Raw genomic sequence first — 23214 nt, forward strand, 5'->3', positions numbered from 1 at the left:
TCCTGTAGTTCTTGACCAGGTTTGCACACACTGCAGCAGGGATTTTGGCCCACTCCTCCATACAGACCTTCTCCAGATCCTTCAGGTTTCGGGGCTGTCGCTGGGCAATACGGACTTTCAGCTCCCTCCAAAGATTTTCTATTGGGTTCAGGTCTGGAGACTGGCTAGGCCACTCCAGGACCTTGAGATGCTTCTTACGGAGCCAATCCTTAGTTGCCCTGGCTGTGTGTTTCAGGTTATTGTCATGCTGGAAGACCCAGCCACGACCCATCTTCAATGCTCTTACTGAGGGAAGGAGGTTGTTGGCCAAGATCTCGCGATACATGGCCCCATCCATCCTCCCCTCAATACGGTGCAGTCGTACTGTCCCCTTTGCAGAAAAGCATCCCCAAAGAATGATGTTTCCACCACCATGCTTCACGGTTGGGATGGTGTTCTTGAGGTTGTACTCATCCTTCTTCTTCCTCCAAACACGGCGAGTGGAGTTTAGACCAAAAAGCTCTATTTTTGTCTGATCAGACCACATGACCTTCTCCCATTCCTCCTCTGGATCATCCAGATGGTCATTGGCAAACTTCAGATGGGCCTGGACATGCGCTGGCTTGAGCAGGGGGACCTTGCGTGCGCTGCAGGATTTTAATCCATGACGGCGTAGTGTGTTACTAATGGTTTTCTTTGAGACTGTGGTCCCAGCTCTCTTCAGGTCATTGACCAGGTCCTGCTGTGTAGTTCTGGGCTGATCCCTCACCTTCCTCATGATCATTGATGCCCCACGAGGTGAAAACTTGCTTGGAGCCCCAGACCAAGGGAGATTGACCGTTACCTTGAACTTCTTCCATTTTCTAATAATTGCGCCAACAGTTGTTTCCTTCTCACCAAGCTGCTTGCCTATTGTCCTGTAGCCCATCCCAGCCTTGTGCAGGTCTACAATTTTATCCCTGATATCCTTACACAGCTCTCTGGTCTTGGCCATTGTGGAGAGGTTGGAGTCTGTTTGATTGAGTGTGTGGACAGGTGTCTTTTATACAGGTAACGAGTTCAAACAGGTGCAGTTAATACAGGTAATGAGTGGAGAACAGGAGGGCTTCTTAATGAAAAACTAACAGGTCTGTGAGAGCCGGAATTCTTACTGGTTGGTAGGTGATCAAATACTTATGTCATGCAATAAAATGCAAATTAATTACTTAAAAATCATACAATGTGATTTTCTGGATTTTTGTTTTAGATTCAGTCTCTCACAGTTGAAGTGTACCTATGATAAAAATTACAGACCTCTACATGCTTTGTAAGTAGGAAAACCTGCAAAATTGGCAGTGTATCAAATACTTGTTCTCCCCACTGTATATCATGTTACTGTACAGCCACTGAGCTCTGACGTCATCTATAGCATGTTACTGTACAGCCACTGAGCTCTGACATCATCTATAGCATGTTACTGTACAGCCACTGAGCTCTGACGTCATCTATAGCATGTTACTGTACAGCCAATGACATCATCTATAGCATGTTACTGTACAGCCAATGACATCATCTATAGCATGTTACTGTACAGCCAATGACATCATCTATAGCATGTTACTGTACAGCCACTGAGCTCTGACGTCATCTATAGCGTGTTACTGTACAGCCACTGAGCTCTAACATCATCTATAGCGTGTTACTGTACAGCCACTGAGCTCTGACATCATCTATAGGATGTTACTGTACAGCCACTGAGCTCTGACATCTATAGCATGTTACTGTACAGCCACTGAGCTCTGACGTCATCTATAGCATGTTACTGTACAGCCACTGAGCTCTGACATCTATAGCATGTTACTGTACAGCCACTGAGCTCTGACATCTATAGCATGTTACTGTACAGCCACTGAGCTCTGACATCATCTATAGCATGTTACTGTACAGCCAATGACGTCATCTATAGCATGTTACTGTACAGCCACTGAGGTCTGACGTCATCTATAGCATGTTACTGTACAGCCACTGAGCTCTGACGTCATCTATAGCATGTTACTGTACAGCCACTGAGCTCTGACGTCATCTATAGCATGTTACTGTACAGCCACTGAGCTCTGACGTCATCTATAGCATGTTACTGTACAGCCACTGAGCTCTGACGTCATCTATAGCATGTTACTGTACAGCCACTGAGCTCTGACGTCATCTATAGCATGTTACTGTACAGCCACTGAGCTCTGACGTCATCTATAGCATGTTACTGTACAGCCACTGAGCTCTGACCTGATCTATAGCATGTTACTGTACAGCCACTGAGCTCTGACCTGATCTATAGCATGTTACTGTACAGCCACTGAGCTCTGACATCATCTATAGCATGTTACTGTACAGCCACTGAGCTCTGACATCATCTATAGCATGTTACTGTACAGCCACTGAGCTCTGACATCTATAGCATGTTACTGTACAGCCACTGAGCTCTGACGTCATCTATAGCATGTTACTGTACAGCCACTGAGCTCTGACGTCATCTATAGCATGTTACTGTACAGCCACTGAGCTCTGACATCATCTATAGCATGTTACTGTACAGCCACTGAGCTCTGACATCATCAATAGCATGTTACTGTACAGCCACTGAGCTCTGACGTCATCAATAGCATGTTATTGTACAGCCACTGAGCTCTGACGTCATCTATAGCATGTTACTGTACAGCCACTGAGCTCTGACATCATCTATATCATGTTACTGTACAGCCACTGAGCTCTGACGTCATCTATAGCATGTTACTGTACAGCCACTGAGCTCTGACGTCATCTATAGCATGTTACTGTACAGCCACTGAGCTCTGACATCATCTATAGCGTGTTACTGTACAGCCAATGAGCTCTAACATCTATAGCATGTTACTGTACAGCCAATGACATCTATAGCATGTTACTGTACAGCCAATGACATCATCTATAGCATGTTACTGTACAGCCACTGAGCTGACATCATCTATAGCATGTTACTGTACAGCCACTGAGCTCTGATGTCATCTATAGCATGTTACTGTACAGCCACTGAGCTCTGACGTCATCTATAGCATGTTACTGTACAGCCCCTGAGCTCTGACATCTATAGCATGTTACTGTACAGCCACTGAGCTCTGACATCTATAGCATGTTACTGTACAGCCAATGACAGCTATAGCATGTTACTGTACAGCCAATGACAGCTATAGCATGTTACTGTACAGCCAATGACATCATCTATAGCATGTTACTGTACAGCCACTGAGCTCTGACATCATCTATAGCATGTTACTGTACAGCCACTGAGCTCTGATGTCATCTATAGCATGTTACTGTACAGCCAATGACATCATCTATAGCATGTTACTGTACAGCCAATGACATCATCTATAGCATGTTACTGTACAGCCAATGACGTCATCTATAGCGTGTTACTGTACAGCCACTGAGCTCTGACATCATCTATAGCGTGTTACTGTACAGCCACTGAGCTCTGACATCATCTATAGGATGTTACTGTACAGCCACTGAGCTCTGACATCTATAGCATGTTACTGTACAGCCAATGACATCATCTATAGCATGTTACTGTACAGCCACTGAGCTCTGACGTCATCTATAGCATGTTACTGTACAGCCACTGAGCTCTGACATCTATAGCATGTTACTGTACAGCCACTGAGCTCTGACATCATCTATAGCATGTTACTGTACAGCCAATGACATCATCTATAGCATGTTACTGTACAGCCACTGAGCTCTGACGTCATCTATAGCATGTTACTGTACAGCCACTGAGCTCTGACGTCATCTATAGCATGTTACTGTACAGCCACTGAGCTCTGACGTCATCTATAGCATGTTACTGTACAGCCACTGAGCTCTGACATCATCTATATCATGTTACTGTACAGCCACTGAGCTCTGACGTCATCTATAGCATGTTACTGTACAGCCACTGAGCTCTGACATCATCTATAGCATGTTACTGTACAGCCACTGAGCTCTGACGTCATCTATAGCATGTTACTGTACAGCCACTGAGCTCTGACATCATCTATAGCGTGTTACTGTACAGCCAATGAGCTCTGACATCTATAGCATGTTACTGTACAGCCAATGACATCTATAGCATGTTACTGTACAGCCAATGACATCATTTATAGCATGTTACTGTACAGCCACTGAGCTGACATCATCTATAGCATGTTACTGTACAGCCACTGAGCTCTGATGTCATCTATAGCATGTTACTGTACAGCCACTGAGCTCTGACGTCATCTATAGCATGTTACTGTACAGCCCCTGAGCTGACATCTATAGCATGTTACTGTACAGCCACTGAGCTCTGACATCATCTATAGCGTGTTACTGTACAGCCAATGAGCTCTGACATCTATAGCATGTTACTGTACAGCCAATGACATCTATAGCATGTTACTGTACAGCCAATGACATCATCTATAGCATGTTACTGTACTGCCAATGACATCATCTATAGCATGTTACTGTACAGCCACTGAGCTCTGACGTCATCTATAGCGTGTTACTGTACAGCCACTGAGCTCTGACATCATCTATAGCGTGTTACTGTACAGCCACTGAGCTCTGACATCATCTATAGGATGTTACTGTACAGCCACTGAGCTCTGACATCTATAGCATGTTACTGTACAGCCAATGACATCATCTATAGCATGTTACTGTACAGCCACTGAGCTCTGACATCTATAGCATGTTACTGTACAGCCACTGAGCTCTGACATCATCTATAGCATGTTACTGTACAGCCAATGTCATCATCTATAGCATGTTACTGTACAGCCACTGAGCTCTGACGTCATCTATAGCATGTTACTGTACAGCCACTGAGCTCTGACGTCATCTATAGCATGTTACTGTACAGCCACTGAGCTCTGACATCTATAGCATGTTACTGTACAGCCACTGAGCTCTGACGTCATCTATAGCATGTTACTGTACAGCCACTGAGCTCTGAATGTAGGCATTTATGTCCAATTCTGCCATTTTCAACCTGTATACGGGTACGAGTGTAAAGGGTTAACTAATGACTGAACATTTAGTATATTTGTCTGACATGTCACCCACGTAATCTGATTGATGACAGGCACTGCAGCTTAATGCCATAGAATGAACACACACACACCTCTCCCTTCTGGTTGATGATAGGTACAGCGTACTGCAGCTTGACGTCGTAGAAGAGACAGGCCAGAAACACATTGGCCACTCCAATCAGACTGTGGTTCTCCTGCTCGTCAAAGAACGGGTCGGCACGCTTGAAGTAAGAACGCATCACCTAGACAGGGGGAGAGAGGAGGAGAGGGGAAGGGAGAGACGGGGGGGAAAGGAGAAGGGAGAGAGAAAGGGAGAGAGAGGAGGAGAGGGGAAGGGAGAGACGGGGGGGAGAGGGGAAGGGATACGGGAAGGGAGACAAGGTGAGGCAGTAGACTTGGGCACTATCCACTTTTATTATCATTTTCTTTTTTAAACGCTCTCCTTCATCTGAAATGATTGGAAAAGACTTGACCAGTGAAAACAATATGGTGGAAGTAGGTCATTACGTTGGCCTTACACCTGAGCTCTGTTCGAATACTCATACTAACCGTACTATTTGTGACATGAATTAAGTAAATAGTATGCTTACTGGTCATAGTATGGATACAGTTAGTATGCCAAAAAGTTCCCGGATGTTGTGCTAAATTCGCCAAAATATGAAGTATACACTCAGCGGACACTATTTCCATACTTTAGGGCCCATAATGCAATTCTTCAGGAAATGGGCGTGGCTTCACATTTTCAGATGTGAAGAAAATGCCAGAAAAAAAGCATAATTAAATAGTTGCCAGCAGCACAGGTACAGTCACCAACGCTCTGGATAACATGAAAACAGCCTAACCAGCTCTGCTAGGGAGAGTAAAATGGGCAGAGTGTTCTCGTTTGTGTCTGGAACTAGCTAGCAAGCTAGCCAACGTTAGCCTGGGTGCTTGACTGCCGTGGTAAGGTCAGAACTAAAATCAAACCTACTCCTCGGCCTGAGCGTCCAGTGTGCGCTCAGAGAGCAAAACGCTCTGAATTTATAAACAAACAACGCTCTGAATTTATCAACAAACAACGCTCTGAATTTATCAACAAACAACCTGACAACGCTCTGAATTTATCAACAAACAACGCTCTGAATTTATCAACAAACAACGCTCTGAATTTATCAACAAACAACGCTCTGAATTTATCAACAAACAACGCTCTGAATTTATCAACAAACAACCTGACAACGCTCTGAATTTATCAACAAACAACCTGACAACGCTCTGAATTTATCAACAAACAACCTGACAACGCTCTGAATTTATCAACAAACAACCTGACAACGCTCTGAATTTATCAACAAACAACCTGACAACGCTCTGAATTTATCAACAAACAATCTGACAACGCTCTGAATTACGAGCGCACTGGCACTCCAGATTGAATTTAAGAACACACCCGAAGTTGTAAAATGTCTAACTAGTAATTTGTTATGCTAACTAGCTAGCAAGAGGTTGCATAGCAACAGCATCAACTTCCAGAACATTTAACATTTAAGTCATTTAGCAGACGCTCTTATCCAGAGCGACTTACACTTTACAATAGTGCATCTAAATCTTTTAAGGAGGGGGGGGGGGGGGGGGGGGGGTTAGAAGGATTACTTTATCCTATCCTAGGTATTCCTTAAAGAGGTGGGGTTTCAGGTGTCTCCGGAAGGTGGTGATTGACTCCGCTGTCCTGGCGTCGTGAGGGAGCTTGTTCCACCATTGGGGTGCCAGAGCAGCGAACAGTTTTGACTGGGCTGAGCGGGAACTGTGCTTCCTCAGAGGTAGGGGGGCCAGCAGGCCAGAGGTGGATGAACGCAGTGCCCTTGTTTGGGTGTAGGGCCTGATCAGAGCCTGAAGGTATGGAGGTGCCGTTCCCTTCACAGCTCCGTAGGCAAGCACCATGGTCTTGTAGCGGATGCGAGCTTCAACACGGTCAAACGGGTTCAGAAGACAGGTGAAGAGCTAGTATGCTCAACTGAAAGGATACTGTTCATTTACAGTATACTAAAATGAACTAATGGTATGTATATATACATACACACTCATTAAGTATGTAGTATACAGTGTGTTAGTATGGGTATTCTAACAACTCTGGTTTGTTATTTTAGATCAGAACAATGAAGGACAGGAGGGAAGAGGAAAACTTGGAGACAATCTAGAGGCTAGCGTCTGAGAAGTAGTTAACCACATCACTCAGCTTCACACACACACACACGTTGTAAACTCACAGGGTTGTCTTCGTCATGGTCTTTCCACTCCTGGTACAGTTCTCTCATGTCCACCAGTCTGTTCTCCATCTTCTCCAGAGCCCAGATCTGTTTCCCTTTCCCCTTACGCCTCACCTCCACCGCGGGCTCACTCAGCACAGCGTCACGCTGGAGAGGGAAGACAGATTTTATTAGGATCTCTTTTCGTCCTCATTTGGACTAATCTTCCAAAAGTCCTTAAAACACAAATTTATAATAGGATCACATATAACACACTGTTACAAACAGACATAATACACTAACATATTAACCAGATAAATACTCTAACAGTCTATTGTGGCTCAGTTGGTAGAGCATGGTGTGTGCAACGCCAGGGTTGTGGGTTCGATTCGCACGGGGGACCAGTACAAATAAAAAAGTAAAAAAATAACAAAAAAATGTATGCACTGTAAGTCACTCTGGATAAGAGCGTCTGCTAAATGATTAAAATGTAAAAATGTAATGACTCCATCTACCATTGTCCTGCTCAACTTTCCTATGTATTAGATTTAAAATGGTTTTAAAGTATTGTTTGAATTTATATATTGAAAGGTTTCTGGTTTGCTCAGATATATTATTCAATTTCTTTACTGCTCTAAAATCGACATGTTATTTTTCCTATTTCTCTTTTCTGTCTAGATAACACAGATGGACAATCTATTCCTAGTATTTACTGAATGTCTGTCTCTTACCAACTGAATACTGTTGTGAATACAGTTTGGTCGTTTTTAAATGGTGTACATGTGAAATACAATAAGCATGTTTCTTTCAATTATCTTGTTGATTGATGACCAACCAAGAGCATTGTGCATGACTACAACAGAAGAACCATATCTCTACCTTAAAACAATCCTTGCTGCTTTGTTCCGTTTAATTTGATTTATTTTACCTTTATTTAACTAGGCAAGTCAGTTAAGAACAAATTGTTATTTTCAATGATGGCCTAGAAACACTGCCTTGTTCAGGGGCAGAACGACAGACTTTGTACCTTGTCACCTCGGGGAATCGATCTTGCAACCTTCCGGTTACTAGTCCAACGCTCTAACCGCTAGGCTACCCTGCCGCCCCTATTAATCTGTAGCCTCCTAATTTCACCTGCTGTTGTATTTCCCCAGATCACAGAACAGTAGTTCACCTGACTCCCAATAAATGCTTGGGTTATTTACTTAAGAATCTTTCCTGGTAAATATTTAGCTATCCTTTTGATCATGCATGCAGTTTTAATATATATATTTTTACATAGATGAGTTATTTGAGGCGACAATGATAAGCAGTTGTCATGCTGCACTCCTAGACTTTGTTTTCTGCCACTTCCTAAATTTGTTCCCCCCCTCATACTTAATTGTATCCCATGATGTGTTTGGCTTTTTCCTCGTGGAACAGACCAGCATAACCCTGGTTTTCTTGGTGTTTAAAACAAGTTTGTTCCAGAAAACCCACTCCCTGATATTTCCCAGATCCACTTGTAGAGCTTGCTGTACCTATTGAACCGATTGTCTTGATATATAAATTGTAGTATCATCTGCAAATATAGTAGCTTGAGTTTCAGATAAGGCATAATGTTGTTGATTAGATAGATATCTCTAAGTAAAAAGAAGTGGCCCAAGGCAGCTGCCCTGCGGTATTCCACAGTTTAAAGCATGAGGGGAAGAAAATGAATGAATATATGAGAGAGAGAGAGAGAGAGAGAGAGAGAGAGAGAGAGAGAGAGAGAGAGATAGATAGATAGAGACACAACCCACTGCAACACCTCACATGAAAGCAGTGTAGAGAAACACAGCACTTTTGTCAGTATTTGTCTGACTGTGTAGTGTAAAGCTGATAGTGTTTTCATGGTAGTTACTGTGCAGTCAGTCAAACACACAAACACAGAACTTTCCCCCTCTTACACACACACCACCCTACCTTTCTGTTGGCATTGAGGTTAGCAGCAGGTATTTGCAGTGTGACCAGGTAGTCCGTCCTCTTGTTGAGTTCCTCAGCTATGAAGCCAGCCTCCTGCACCAGCAGGTTAGCTCTGACGATCTGTTCCCTCAGTCTACGCAGGCTACGAGTCATCATGGCCTCTCTACAGCACGGAGAGAGAGACAGAGGGTTAGGGATGGTTTTAGGACCGGCAGGTTAGCTCTGACGATCTGTTCCCTCAGTCTATGAGTCATCATGGCCTCTCTACAGCACAGAGAGAGAGACAGAGGGTTAGGGATGGTTTTAGGACCAGCAGGTTAGCTCTGAGGATCTGTTCCGAGTCATCACCGCCTCTCTACAGCACTGAGAGATTTGGACCAACCTGTCAGTTACTATGTGATGATCTAGATGATTCCTGCTGATTCAGTATGTATGGGGAGTTGTGTCAAAGTAACTTATTCCGTGGCCGTTTAACTCTTGACCCCTCACCTGTCCTCACTCCAGCGGCGCATGCGTGTCTGGACGCAGGGTGATGATGCGAGCGATGCTGCTGAGGGTCCGGCTGGCTCCAGGCCTGCATGCCCAGGGCCCTGCAGCAGCAAGGTGTGTTTCTCTGCAGAAGGGAGCCGCTTCCTCAGCTGCTGCAGCTCCTGCTCGTACATCTGTCTCTGGCGCTCCAGAGCCGTCCTCTTCTCCTCCTCGTGCTGTCGCTCCAACGTCTGGAGGACAGACTGCATGGGGTCTGAGAGGGAGGGAGGAAGGGGAGGGACTGCTGTGAACAGACTGCTGAGCTGAATATAAACTTCTCATTCTGAACATGATGTCTGTATCTACCTTAGATGAATGCAATGGAAGTCTCTCTGGCTAAGAGTGTCTGCAAAATGACTACAATGTAAAATGTAATTGTCACCGTTGTTGCCCATGCCTTTCATCATGACCTCTGTCTGGGCGAAATCGTATCCGAAGCTGACCTCGCTGGAGACGTCACTGGCCGTATCAAAGTCCACCTCCAACTGGTCAGTACTGAGGCAACTCTTCATCACACCACCCTCCTCATCCTCACCCCCCGCATGGGCCAGGTGTCTGGGCAGGTTGATCCTAAGAGTGAGCGAAAGAGCGAGAGAGAGCGATAGCGAAAGAGCGAGAGAGAGAGAGGCTTAGACCAAAACAACAGTGTTTGTGCATAGACATAAATGGCTTCAATAGATCATAACAGCTGTCACTCTAGTAGAGGGAGACAGCTGATCTGTAAACTCAACCTGAAGAAGTGGTTATTTCCCCACAGGATGCGGTCTCCATGGTGAAGCTGGACTGGGTTGGTGACTGAAGAGCCATTCACACACGTACTGCAGACAGAGACGGAGACATTCATGACTAATTACAGTAGATATGACAGAAATTAACTATAGCAGGTTGGTGTAGTTCTAGCAGTTTTGTTCCGTGCGTGGCGGTGTGCGTGTGTGTGTGTGTATGTTTAGCGCTACCGTGCGTTGCAGTGTGTGTGTGTGTTTGTGTGTGTGTGCTGCCTTACCGTGTGTTGCGGTGTGTGTGTGCAGCCCTACCGTGCGTTGCGGTGTGTGTGTGTGTGTGTGCAGCCCTACCGTGTGTTGCGGTGTGTGTGTGTGTGTGTGTGTGTGCAGCCCTACCGTGTGTTGCGGTGTGTGTGTGTAGCCCTACCGTGCGTTGCGGTGTGTGTGTGCGTGTGTGTGTGTGTGTGTGTGTGTGTGTGTGTGCAGCCCTACCATGCGGTGCGGTGTGTGTGTGTGCGTGCAGCCCTACCGTGCGGTGCGGTGTGTGTGTGTGCGTGCAGCCCTACCGTGCGGTGCGGTGTGTGTGTGTGTGCGTGCAGCCCTACCGTGCGGTGCGGTGTGTGTGCGTGCAGCCCTACCGTGCGGTGCGGTGTGTGTGTGTGTGCGTGCAGCCCTACCGTGCGGTGCGGTGTGTGTGTGTGTGCGTGCAGCCCTACCGTGCGGTGCGGTGTGTGTGTGTGTGCGTGCAGCCCTACCGTGCGGTGCGGTGTGTGTGTGTGTGTGTGCGTGCAGCCCTACCGTGCGGTGCGGTGTGTGTGTGTGTGTGTGCGTGTGTGCAGCCCTACCGTGCGGTGTGTGTGTGTGTGTGTGTGCGCGTGCGTGCAGCCCTACCGTGCGGTGCGGTGTGTGTGTGTGTGTGCAGCCCTACCGTGCGGTGCGGTGTGTGTGTGTGTGTGTGCAGCCCTACCGTGCGGTGCGGTGTGTGTGTGTGTGTGTGCAGCCCTACCGTGCGGTGCGGTGTGTGTGTGTGTGTGTGCAGCCCTACAGTGCGGTGCGGTGTGTGTGTGTGTGTGTGCAGCCCTACAGTGCGGTGCGGTGCGGTGTGTGTGTGTGTGTGTGTGTGTGTGTGCAGCCCTACCGTGCGGTGCGGTGTGTGTGTGTGTGCAGCCCTACCGTGCGGTGCGGTGTGTGTGTGTGCAGCCCTACCGTGCGGTGCGGTGTGTGTGTGTGCAGCCCTACCGTGCGGTGCGGTGTGTGTGTGTGCAGCCCTACCGTGCGGTGCGGTGTGTGTGTGTGCAGCCCTACCGTGCGGTGCGGTGTGTGTGCAGCCCTACCGTGCGGTGCGGTGTGTGTGTGCAGCCCTACCGTGCGGTGTGTGCAGCCCTACCGTGCGGTGCGGTGTGTGCAGCCCTACCGTGCGGTGCGGTGTGTGTGTGTGCAGCCCTACCGTGCGGTGCGGTGTGTGTGTGTGCAGCCCTACCGTGCGGTGCGGTGTGGTGTGAGCACCACTCCAGTCTCAGCAGTGATATTGATGACACAGTGCTCAGGGTGGATGGCCATACCACACAGCTGGATATCCTGAGAGTCAGCAGAGCCCACACGCGTGTGCTCCTACACACGGGACACAAACATGGGACAGACCATAGAGAGGTGGGTTAATACGTTATTACATCAGCCAAGCCCGCACGCGTGTGATCCTACACACGGGACTCAATCACTACCATGAAAAAAATAAAATATATATCCCAGATTGTAGCTTTAAGATCTGTAAATAGGATGTTAAGTTGCTGACGGTACCTTTAGGTAGTAGACCAGCAGTTCGTTGAGGGCGGGGTCAGCGTTGAGGTTGACAAGGAAACACTTGTCATCTACCACTCTGATGCCAGACGACTGGAGAGAGATACCTAGAGACTCCAACTGTTTCTGTCTCTCCTACAGCACACACACACAGTGGACAGTAGTAAAAAGGAGTAGACAACTGAAGACAGTAGACAATCGTAGACAGGAGAGAGATACTTAGAGATTCTAGCTGCTTGTGAGGAAAGAAACATAATAAAAACACAGAAAACGATCAGTACAGCAGGACAGAGCAGAGAAATGTACGTGTAGCTACCTGAGCGACTGCCTCGGTCTTGCATAGTTTCTGCTCCCAGCTAACAGTCATCTCCTGGATCAGCTTCTCCGATTCCTCCAGCCTGTCCTTCAGATCTGGAGCCTTCATGGACTGACAGGGAGAAGAGACAAATCAAATAGACATTTTATTCATCACATGCTTGGTCAAACAACAGATGTAGACTAACAGTGAAATGCTTAATACAGGCCCTTCCCAACAATGCAGAGAGAAACAGAAGAGAAAAATAACAGACAATGACTAATGATAACTTGTCTATATACACAGAGTACCAGTACTGAGTCCATGACCAGGGGTACGAGGTAATGGAGGAAGATATGTACATATAGTTCTTTGGAAAGTATTCAGAAAGTAATTTATTAAAAATAAAAAACATGAAATATGACATTTACACAAGTATTCAGACCCTTTACTGAGTACTTTGTTGAAGCACCTGTCATGAGATCAGCTTGGCACATGGCTGACAGATAGCCAGAGCGAAGGGGGGAGGGGTGGGGTTTATGACTTAACAGCCGGTAATAAATAGTTTGCAGAAACTCTTTCTTGCCCTGCAGTACTGGGAAACAAATCCCTTTGTCTACAGAAGACCTTTGGAACAATATTCATAACACAGGAATGTTATTAATGTTCCATGGGGGATCTAAAGAATTATCCTGTCATGTGGTTTATTATTTTGTGATGTCATTAAGGATGGTATGACAAAGTAACTGTGAAAGTGTATGCGTCCTATGTATCAAGTTTACATCTAAATGTGGTAGAAATATATTAAACATATAGTTTTGTGAAGATAAACATGTGATTTTTGCCTTCTAAATGAGATAGTTGTTTTTCATATAAACTTGCGCCCAGTCACGCCCAAGTGACCTCAGAGTTAGCATCAGCATGACAGAACACCCCTTTGGCCAGAGTGCTTAAAATGACTCACTAAAGAATTCAACTCTACAGACCAGCCGACGTACAGCATGAGCTGAACGTTACAAATGGTTAAAACTACAAGACCAGACAGTGTGGAGTGGTGGCTACACGGCTGAAAATGGTGAGACCCAAACATTGCCGGGTTACTACTGGCGTGTAGTCAGGAGCTGAACCCTGAACAAGCAATCAATCATCGATACCAAAAGACGTGAGACGTTAGTCTACACGTTGAAATGGTGAGAAACTCCAAAGCTCTCAACCCCAACACTATAAGAGAAGATAACCTCACCTAGGAGACCAGAAACCTTCAAAGTCTGCAGCGATGCATGTAAAAGAGGACCTAGAACTTTGACTAAAGACACAAGGTGGGAAGGAGAATCCCCACAGACCACCGTTGGTACATCTGAAGTCTCTTCTAACAAACACTCCACTACCAGAGAAGCTCTACAAAGGACAATGTGACTTCCGGTGGACAAACCAGAGCCTTACATACATCAACAACTTCACTATAGGAGTCATCGAGTTCAACAGAGATGTAACTACGATCAAGGACAGCTACTCATAAATATATATATTACATTTCTAATCCAAATAACCAGTGGTTAGGGTGCTAACTATAAATATTTACCTGAGCGTAGCTTCCAAATGTATCCAAGTGTTGTCTTACTCCCTCTCATTACCTACCCCTCCATCTCCATGTGTAACACCGTCATATCTCGTCAGCCCACTATTGACTTTTATCTCATGTAAGTGTGTACAGTCGTGGCCAAAAGTTTTAAGAATGACACAAATATTAATTTCCACTAAGTTTGCTGCTTCAGTGTCTGTAGATATTTTTGTCAGATGTTACTATGGAATTCTGAAGTATATTTACAAGCATTTCATAAGTGTCAAATGCTTTTATTGACAATTACATGAAGTTGATGCAAAGAGTCAATATTTGCAGTGTTGACCCTTCTTTTTCAAGACCTCTGCAATCCGCCCTGGCATGCTGTCAATTAACTTCTGGGCCACATCCTGACTGATGGCAGCCCATTCTTGCATAAGCAATGCTTGGAGTTTGTCAGAATTTGTGGGGTTTTGTTTGTCCACCCGCCTCTTGAGGATTGCCCACAAGTTCTCAATGGGATTAAGGTCTGGGGAGATTCCTGGCCATGGACCCAAAATATAGATGTTTTGTTCCCCGAGCCACTTAGTTATCACTTTTGCCTTATGGCAAGGTGCTCCATCATGCTGGAAAAGGCATTGTTCGTCACCAAACTGTTCCTGGATGGTTGGGAGAAGTTGCTCTCAGAGGATGTGTTGGTACCATTCTTTATTCATGGTTGTGTTCTTAGGCAAAATTATGAGTGAGCCCACTCCCTTGGCTGAGAAGCAACCCCACACATGAATGATCTCAGCATGCTTTACTGTTGGCATGACACAGGACTGATGGTAGCGCTCACCTTGTCTTCTCCGGACAAGCTTTTTTCCGGATGCCCCAAACAATGGGAAAGGGGATTCAGAGAAAATTTCTTTAATATCTTACTGGCAGCAAGATCCTTGCCTGTGAGGCCCTTTATGTGCAAAGCAATGATGATGGCACGTGTTTCCTTGCAGGTAACCATGATTGACAGAGGAAGAACAATGATTCCAAGCACCACCCTCCTTTTGAAGCTTCCAGTCTGTTATTCGAACTCAAATCAGCATGACAGAGTGATCTCTCGTTAACACAGCCTCACACCTGTGTTAACGAGGGAATCACTGACATGATGTCAGCTGGTCCTTTTGTGGCAGGGCTGAAATGCAGTGAAAATGTTTTTGGGGGATTCAGTTCATTTGCATGGCAAAGAGGGACTTTGCAATTAATTGCAATTTATCTGATCACTCTTCATAACGTTCTGGAGTATATGCAAATTGCCATCATACAAATTAAGGCAGCAGACTTTGTGAAAATTAATATTTGTGTCATTCTCAAAACTTTTGGCAACGACTGTGTATTCTGTGTTAGTAAATAAATGATTAAATCAGTTTGTGTAGTACTGAATATTCAGAAAGGCTTGGGTTTCTTGCGAATCAAAGGATTATGCGACGTTCGGAATGAGATTGATGAGGTAATTCATAATTGACTGTTATTCATGTAAGTGATACAGTTGAAGTCGGAAGTTTATATACACTTAGGTTGGAGTCATTAAAACTTGTTTTTCAACAACTCCTCAAATTTCTTGTTAACAAACTATAGTTTTGGCAAGTCGGTTAGGACATTACTTTGTGCATGACACAAGTAATTTTCCCAACAATTGTTTACAGACAGATTATTTCACTTATAATTCACTATATCACAATTCCAGTGGGTCAGAAGTTCACATGCACAGTCAACATAGTGTCTTTAAAAAAAAAATCCAGAAAATGATGTCATGGCTTTAGAAGCTTCTGATAGGCTAAATTACATCATTTGAGTCAATTGGAGGTGTACCTGTGGATGTATTTCAAGGCCTACCTTCAAACTCAGTGCCTCTTTGCTTGACATCATGGGAAAATCTAAATTAAATCAGCCAAGACCTCAGAAAATAAATTGTAGACCTCCACAAGTCTGGTTCATCCTTGGGAGAAATTTCCAAACGCCTGAAGGTACCACATCCATCTGTACAAACAATAGTACGCAAGTATAAACACCATGGGACCACGCAGCCGTCATACCGCTCAGGAAGGAGACACGTTCTGTCTCCTCGAGATGAACGTACTTTGGTGCGAAAAGTGCAAATCAATCCCAGAACAGCAGCAAAGGACCTTGTGCTGGAGGAAAAACAGGTACAAAAGTATCTATATCCACAGTAAAACGAGTCCTATATCGACATAACCTGACAGGCCGCTCAGCAAGGAACAAGGCACTGGCTCCAAAACCGCCCCCAAAAAAAGCCAGACTACGGTTTGCAACTGCACATTGGGAAAAATATCGTACTTTTTTGGAGAAATGTCCTCTGGTCTGATGAAACAAAAACAGAACTGTTTGGCCACAATGACCATTGTTAAATTTGGAGGAAAAAGGGGGAGGCTTGCAACCTGAAGAACACCATCCCAACCGTGAAGCACGGGGGTGGCAGCATCATGTTGTGGGGGTGCTTTGCTGCAGGAGGGACTGGTGCACTTCACAAAATCGATGGCATCATGAGGCAGGAAAATTATGTGGATATATTGAAGCAACATCTCAAGACATCAGTCAGGAAGTTAAAGCTTGGTCGCAAATGGGTCTTCCAAATGGACAATGACCCCAAGCATAGTTCCAAAGTTGTGGCAAAATGGCTTAAGGACAACAAAGTCAAGGTGATGGCCACTCCAATACAAAGCCCTGACCTTAATCCTATATTGCAAATTTGTGGGCAGAACTGAAAAACCGTGTGCGAGCAAGGAGGCCTACAAACCTGACTCAGTTACACCAGCTCTATTAGGAGGAATGGGCCAAAACTCAGCCAACTTATTGTGGGAAGCTTGTGGAAGGCTACCCGAAACATTTGACCCAAGTTAAACAATTTAAAGGTAATGCTACCAAATACTAATTGAGTGTATGTAAACTTCTGACCCACTGGGAATGTGATGAAAGAAATAAAAGCTCAAATCAATCACTCTCTCTACTATTATTCTGACATTTCACATTCTTAAAATAAAGTGGTGATCCTAACTGACCTAAGACAGGGAACTTTTACTAGGATTTAATGTCAGGAATTGTGAAAAACTGAGTTTAAAATGTACTTGGCTAAGGTGTATGTAATCTGCCGGCTTAAACGCTAAAGATATATAGATACAGTTGAAGCCGGCAGATTAATAGTCACGTCACAACACACCTTTGCAGCGATTACAGCATCGCATCTTCTTGGGTATGACGCTACAAGCTTGGCACATCTGTATTTGGGGAGTTTCTCCCATTCTTCTCTGCAGATCCTCTCTCTGGGATGGGGTGCGTTGTTGCAGAGCTATTTTCAGGTCTCTCCAGAGATGTTCGATCGGGTTCAAGTACGGGCTCTGGCTTTGCCTCGACCCTGACTAGTCTCCCAGTCACTGCCACTGAAAAACATCCCCACAGCATGATAATGCCACCACCATGCTTCACCATAGAGATGGGGCCAGGTTCCCTTCAGATGTGTTGCTTGGTATTCAGGCCAAAGAGTTCAATTTTGGTTTCATTAAACCAGAGAATCTTGTTTCTCATGGTCAGAGTTCTTTAGGTGCCCTTTGGAAAACTCCAAATCGGGCCTCTCTACCATAAAGGCCTGATTGGTGGACAGCTGCAGAGACATTTGTCCTTCTGGAATGTTCTGCCATCTCAACAGAGGAACTCTGGAGCTCCGTCAGAGTGACCATCGGGTTCTTGGTCACTTCCTTGACCAATATCTTCTCTCCCGATTGTTCAGTTTGGCTCGGCCACTGTGACCACTGTGTTCTTGGAGACCTTCAATGCTGTAGACATCTTTTTGTTACCCTTCCCCAGATCTGTGCCGACACAAACCTGTCTGGGAGTTCTGCGGACAATTCCTTAGACTTCATGGGTTGGTTTTTGCTCTGACATGCACTGTCAACTGTGGGACCTTACATAGACAGGTGTGTGCCTTTCAAATCATGTCCAATCAATTGAACTTACCACAGGTGGACTGCAATCAAGTTGTAGAAACATCTCAAGGATGATCAATGGAAACAGGAAGCACCTGAGCTCAATTTCGAGTCTCATAGCAAAGGGGCTGAATACTTATGTAAATAAGGTATTTATATTATTTATATTTAATACTTTTGAAAAAATGTCTAAAAACCCGTTTTCTCTTTGTCATTATGGGGTATTGTGTTTAGATTGATGAGGAATTGATTTTATTTGATCCATTTTAAGATAAGGCTGTAACGTCACAAAATGTGGAGAAAGGCAAGGGGTCTGAATACTTTCCGAAGGCACTGTATAGGTTGGGGTAAAGTAACTTGGCAACAGGATAGATAATAAACAGTAACAGCAGCGTTTGTGAGTTAGTGCAAGGGGGGGTGTTAATGCATTTTCTTGTTTGCTCGTAGAGTGCAGTCTTAGTGCCAGCATAAGTTTGTGATAGTAAATGGATGAAAACTCATAGTAAATAGTATGGTCTACAGCTTATCATGAGGTATTCTAACTCAGGCGAGTAGAACCTCGAGACTTCCTTAACATTAGACATCACACACACCAGCTGCTGTTAACTCACACACACACACACACACACACACACACACACACACACACACACACACACACACACACACACACACACACACACACACACATTATAACACACACATTCCTCTCCTTCAGATCTGGGGCTTTTATAGACTGACAGAGAGAAGACACACAACCCAGCAGCAGTCACTTAAGCTGAGGGATGGGGCTGTAAAAACGAGACTACTCTCATTCAACCACAAGCCACAAGTCATTCAACCTGTGTTCTAAGTCTAGCCGTTAGCTACTAATCAGTAGTCTGAAAGGTTTTCATTGATCATTAATCCATGTTAGTCTCACCAAGGTAAGAGCTGTTCAAGATGGCAGCATTGTGTAAAGTTACGAAAGTTTCACAGTCGATGTGTACCTCCGCCTCAGTAAGCTGGGGATGCCTGTTATATAATTATTAACCGTTCAGTACCTCAGCCTCAGTGAGCTGGTCTCGTAGTTTTTCCACCTCCTCCCGTAGCTCTCTGATGATGCGTGCGTTGGGGTCTTCATTGACGACGGCGTGGTTGACGATGCTCTTAGCCCGGTCAGCATAGCGCAGCGTGGACAACGTCTCGTCATAGTTATCAGCTGCTGGACTCACCGTGGCCACCATGGCTGTCCTGCTGTTACCACCCAGACTGTCCTGTAGAGGGAGGAAAAAGACACAAGGAACGTGAAATCTGAAGATGTGGTTACTCCATTTAAAAAACAAACAGTTTTTCCACATACAGTATCACTCAAAAGTTTGGACACACCTACTCATTAAAGAATTTTTCTTTTTGACTATTTTCTACATTGTAGAATAATAGTGAAGACATCACAAATATGAAATAACACATATATGGAACCATGTAGTAAACAAAAAGTGTTGAACAAATTAAAATATATTTTAGATTCTTCAAAGTAGCCATCCTTTGCCTTGATGACAGCTTTGCGCACTCTTGGCATTCTCTCAAGAAGCGTCACTTGGAATGCTTTTCCAATTGTCTTAAAGGAGTTCCCACATATGCTGAGCACTTGTTGACTGCTGATTTTTAACTCTGCAGTCCAACTCATCCCAAACCATCTCAATTGGGTTGAGGTCGGGTGATTGTGGAGGCCAGGTCATCTGAGGCAGCACTCCATCACTCTCCTTCTTGGTCAAATAGCCCTTACACAGCCTGGAGGTGTGTCGGGTCATTGTCCTGTTGAAACACAAATGATAGTCCCACTAAGCACAAACCAGATGGGATGGCATATCACTGCAGAATGCTGTGGTAGCCATGCTGGTTAAGTGTGCCATGAATTCTAAATAAATCACCAACATTGTCACATGCAAAGCACCCCCACACAATCACACCTCCTCCTCCATGCTTCACGTGGGATTCACACATGCGGAGATCATCCGTTCACCTACTCTGCGTCTCACAAAGACACGGCGGTAGGAAACAAAAATCTCAAATTTGGACTCATCAGACCAAAGGACAGATTTCCACCGGTCTAAAATGTCCATTGCTCGTGTTTCTTGGCCCAAGCAAGTCTCTTATTATTATTGGTGTCCTTTAGTAGTGGTTTCTTTGTAGCAATTCAACCATGAAGGCCTGATTCACGCAGTCTTCTCTGAACAGTTGATGTTGAGATGTGTCTGTTACTTGAACTCTGTGAAACATTTATTTGGGCTGCAATTTCTGAGGCTGGTAACTCTAATTAACTTATTCTCTGCAGCAGAGGTAACACTGGGTCTTCCTTTCCTGTGGCGGTCCTCATGAGAGCCAGTTTTATCATAGCGCTTAATGGTTTTTGCGACTGTCGTTTCTCTTCGCTTATTTGAGATGTTCTTGCCATAATATGGACTTGGTCTATCTTCTGTATACCCCCCTACCTTATCACAACACGACCGATTGGCTTAAATGCATTAGGACGGAAAGAAATTCCACAAATTAACTTGACAAGGCACACCTGTTAATTGAAAAGCATTCCAGGTGACTACCTCATGAAGCAGGTTGAGAGAATGCCAAGAGTGTGCAAAGCTGTCAAGGCAAAGGGTGGCTACTTTGTTAAACAAATCAAAATATATTTTATATTTGAGATTCTTCACTTTTTTAATTACTACATTATTCCATAGTGTTGACGTCTTCTATTATTCTACAATGAGAAAATAGTAAAAATAAAGAAAAACCCTGGAATGAGCAGGCGTGTCCAAACTTTTGACTGATACTGTATGTAGTGTGGAAGGAGAGACCAGGTCAATACTGTTACAGTTGGAGAATGTGAAACGGTAATAACCCATATAATGGAATTATGGCTAGGCCTACCTTGAGTAGCCAGGTCAGAACGGAGTCTCTGTAGGGAACAAACTTGGTCTTGTTCTTCCCTGCTCCTTGGTCTGCCAGCGCTGAGATCACCAAGCCCAGTGTGCTTAGAGACCTGGCCACACCCACAGTAATGAATGTTAAGAAAAATATGAAGACATCAAAGTGTGTTACATTTTGAGACAGAGGTGAGAGAGAGAGAGAGAAAGACAGAGAGATGAGAGAGAGATCTAGAGAACATACTTGTTGATGTTGCTTCCTTCCTTCATTCTCTCTCCAGTAGCTCCAGTCTTAGCAGCTCTCTCACTGCCGGCCAGATCCACCAGACTCAGCTTACTGACCTTCTCACCACTCGTCTACGAAACACCACATGGCTCTAAATGGAGCTCTACGAAACACCACATGGCTCTAAATGGAGCGCTACAAAACACCACATGGCTCTAAATGGAGCGCTACAAAACACCGCATGGCTCTAAATGGAGCGCTACGAAACACCACATGGCTCTAAATGGAGCGCTACGAAACACCGCATGGCTCTAAATGGAGCGCTACGAAACACCGCATGGCTCTAAATGGAGCGCTACGAAACACCGCATGGCTCTAAATGGAGCGCTACGAAACACCGCATGGCTCTAAATGGAGCGCTACGAAACACCGCATGGCTCTAAATGGAGCGCTACGAAACACCGCATGGCTCTAAATGGAGCGCTACGAAACACCGCATGGCTCTAAATGGAGCTCTACGAAACACCGCATGGCTCTAAATGGAGCTCTACGAAACACCACATGGCTCTAAATGGAGCTCTATGGAAAAGGTAATTTGTTGGCAACACAACGTTCGCAACAAAGCCAGCTGCAGAAAATAAAGGCAGTGGAGCAAAATTGAAAGTATTTTTTTGTTAATTAAATTACTTTAGATGAATGTCCAGTGATTTAGTGATGGTCCGTGACAGTGTGTGTTGGACCTACCCCAGAACCCAGGTCCGTGACTGTGTGTGTGAGGATGATGTTGAAGACGGCGTGGGACCTGCTGCTCTCCTCGTTCATATTGGTGGCTGCTACTGTACGAGACTTGTTACCTTCTGACATCAGACACTCTATGTCCTGCAGAGAGAGGGAAAGAGAGAGAAAGAGAGAGAAAGAGAGATTGTATTGGCTGGTCTCTCTAATGTAAGCATTTAGATATAGTAGCAACACCAGTCCTCTCTTGAAAAATAAATGTTATTCCAATGAGACCAACCTGGGCCAACAGAGGTAAACAAAATGATATAAGACTTAAAACAACTATATAGGAGCACCTTATAGCAGGCTACAGCCAGACGGGACAGACCATCAACGTAAGGCCCGAACACCTTGTGTTCTCTCACTCGCAGGGCCTGACGACTTCTGAGAACAGACAGGTTGTTATCATTACAGACGATCCTTTTGGGGGGACGACAAAAAAAAAAAAAAAAACTTTTCTACCCTTGATCACTTGGAATAAATGTTTTCATCATGTGTGAGAGAGACCATCTTTAAGCAGCGATATGAATGTTAGTGTTCAGTGTGTTAACCCAGGATGTAGCAAAGGGACGGCTCTCTTTTACTCATGTTTATCTGTCTTTTACTGTGGATTAAAACATTTTAAAAACTTGATGTGGATAAAATCAAAAAAATAAAAATCATCACAAAAACTGAGTTCCTGTTCTCCTCACCCTTTGGGATCCAGTAGATCCCGAACCTTCTCGTTGTAGATCTCCATAAAGGAGACCTCGACAGTGAAGCTCTCTCCCTCCCTCTGTTCCAGTAGGGTTCGGTCAAACAGAGAGCTGCACAGCCGCGGGATCAGACCTGGCTGCTCTGACGAACCCATCATGGTGTACGACTTCCCAGAGCCTGGTGGGGGGCACACAGACAAATCAAATTCCGAGGATCAGTGAAGTTTAGCCAATGAAAAAAAAAAAAAAAAAATAATAATAAATCACTGGATCAGGAGGGCTCAGCCAATCAAAGCTAGAGAGGTGAGGCACTGCCAATTAAGTCACAGGCCAAAAGCTTTTTCTTGAGAAAATGCAAAAGAATAAATTGGACTAAAAGTGCTTGAACCGAGTTTGAAGTGTGTCACATGGAGTGTTATTGAATATCTGAGTAACTACTCTAATATGGTAATTCCTGCCTTTCTAGGTTCCCGCATTTCTAGGGAGTTTTTCCTAGCCACTATGTTTCTGCAT

General features: G+C 44.9%; 1 protein-coding gene across 4 annotated transcripts in view; it reads right to left on the reverse strand.

The window, feature by feature from the left end:
• The window catches only part of LOC106571044 (kinesin-like protein KIF13B), a 59982-nt gene that overhangs the window by 25830 nt on the left and 10938 nt on the right, over window positions 1-23214 (reverse strand). For all 4 annotated transcript variants that reach the window (XM_082961620.1, XM_082961619.1, XM_082961618.1 and 1 more), the window contains exons 8-22: window positions 22699-22879; window positions 22303-22390; window positions 21974-22108; window positions 21248-21360; window positions 21008-21119; window positions 19144-19356; window positions 12584-12694; window positions 12268-12402; window positions 11951-12081; window positions 10480-10566; window positions 10131-10318; window positions 9710-9962; window positions 9221-9383; window positions 7298-7444; window positions 5144-5293 (exon numbers count right to left, since the gene is read on the reverse strand). In XM_082961620.1, coding sequence (XP_082817746.1) covers window positions 5144-5293; window positions 7298-7444; window positions 9221-9383; window positions 9710-9962; window positions 10131-10318; window positions 10480-10566; window positions 11951-12081; window positions 12268-12402; window positions 12584-12694; window positions 19144-19356; window positions 21008-21119; window positions 21248-21360; window positions 21974-22108; window positions 22303-22390; window positions 22699-22879 — 2207 coding nt within the window. The remainder of the gene's footprint in view (window positions 1-5143; window positions 5294-7297; window positions 7445-9220; window positions 9384-9709; window positions 9963-10130; window positions 10319-10479; window positions 10567-11950; window positions 12082-12267; window positions 12403-12583; window positions 12695-19143; window positions 19357-21007; window positions 21120-21247; window positions 21361-21973; window positions 22109-22302; window positions 22391-22698; window positions 22880-23214) is intronic.

The sequence above is a fragment of the Salmo salar genome, chromosome 15, assembly GCF_965601325.2.
Source record: "Salmo salar chromosome 15, fSalSal1, whole genome shotgun sequence".
NCBI classification, from domain to species: Eukaryota; Metazoa; Chordata; class Actinopteri; order Salmoniformes; family Salmonidae; genus Salmo; species Salmo salar.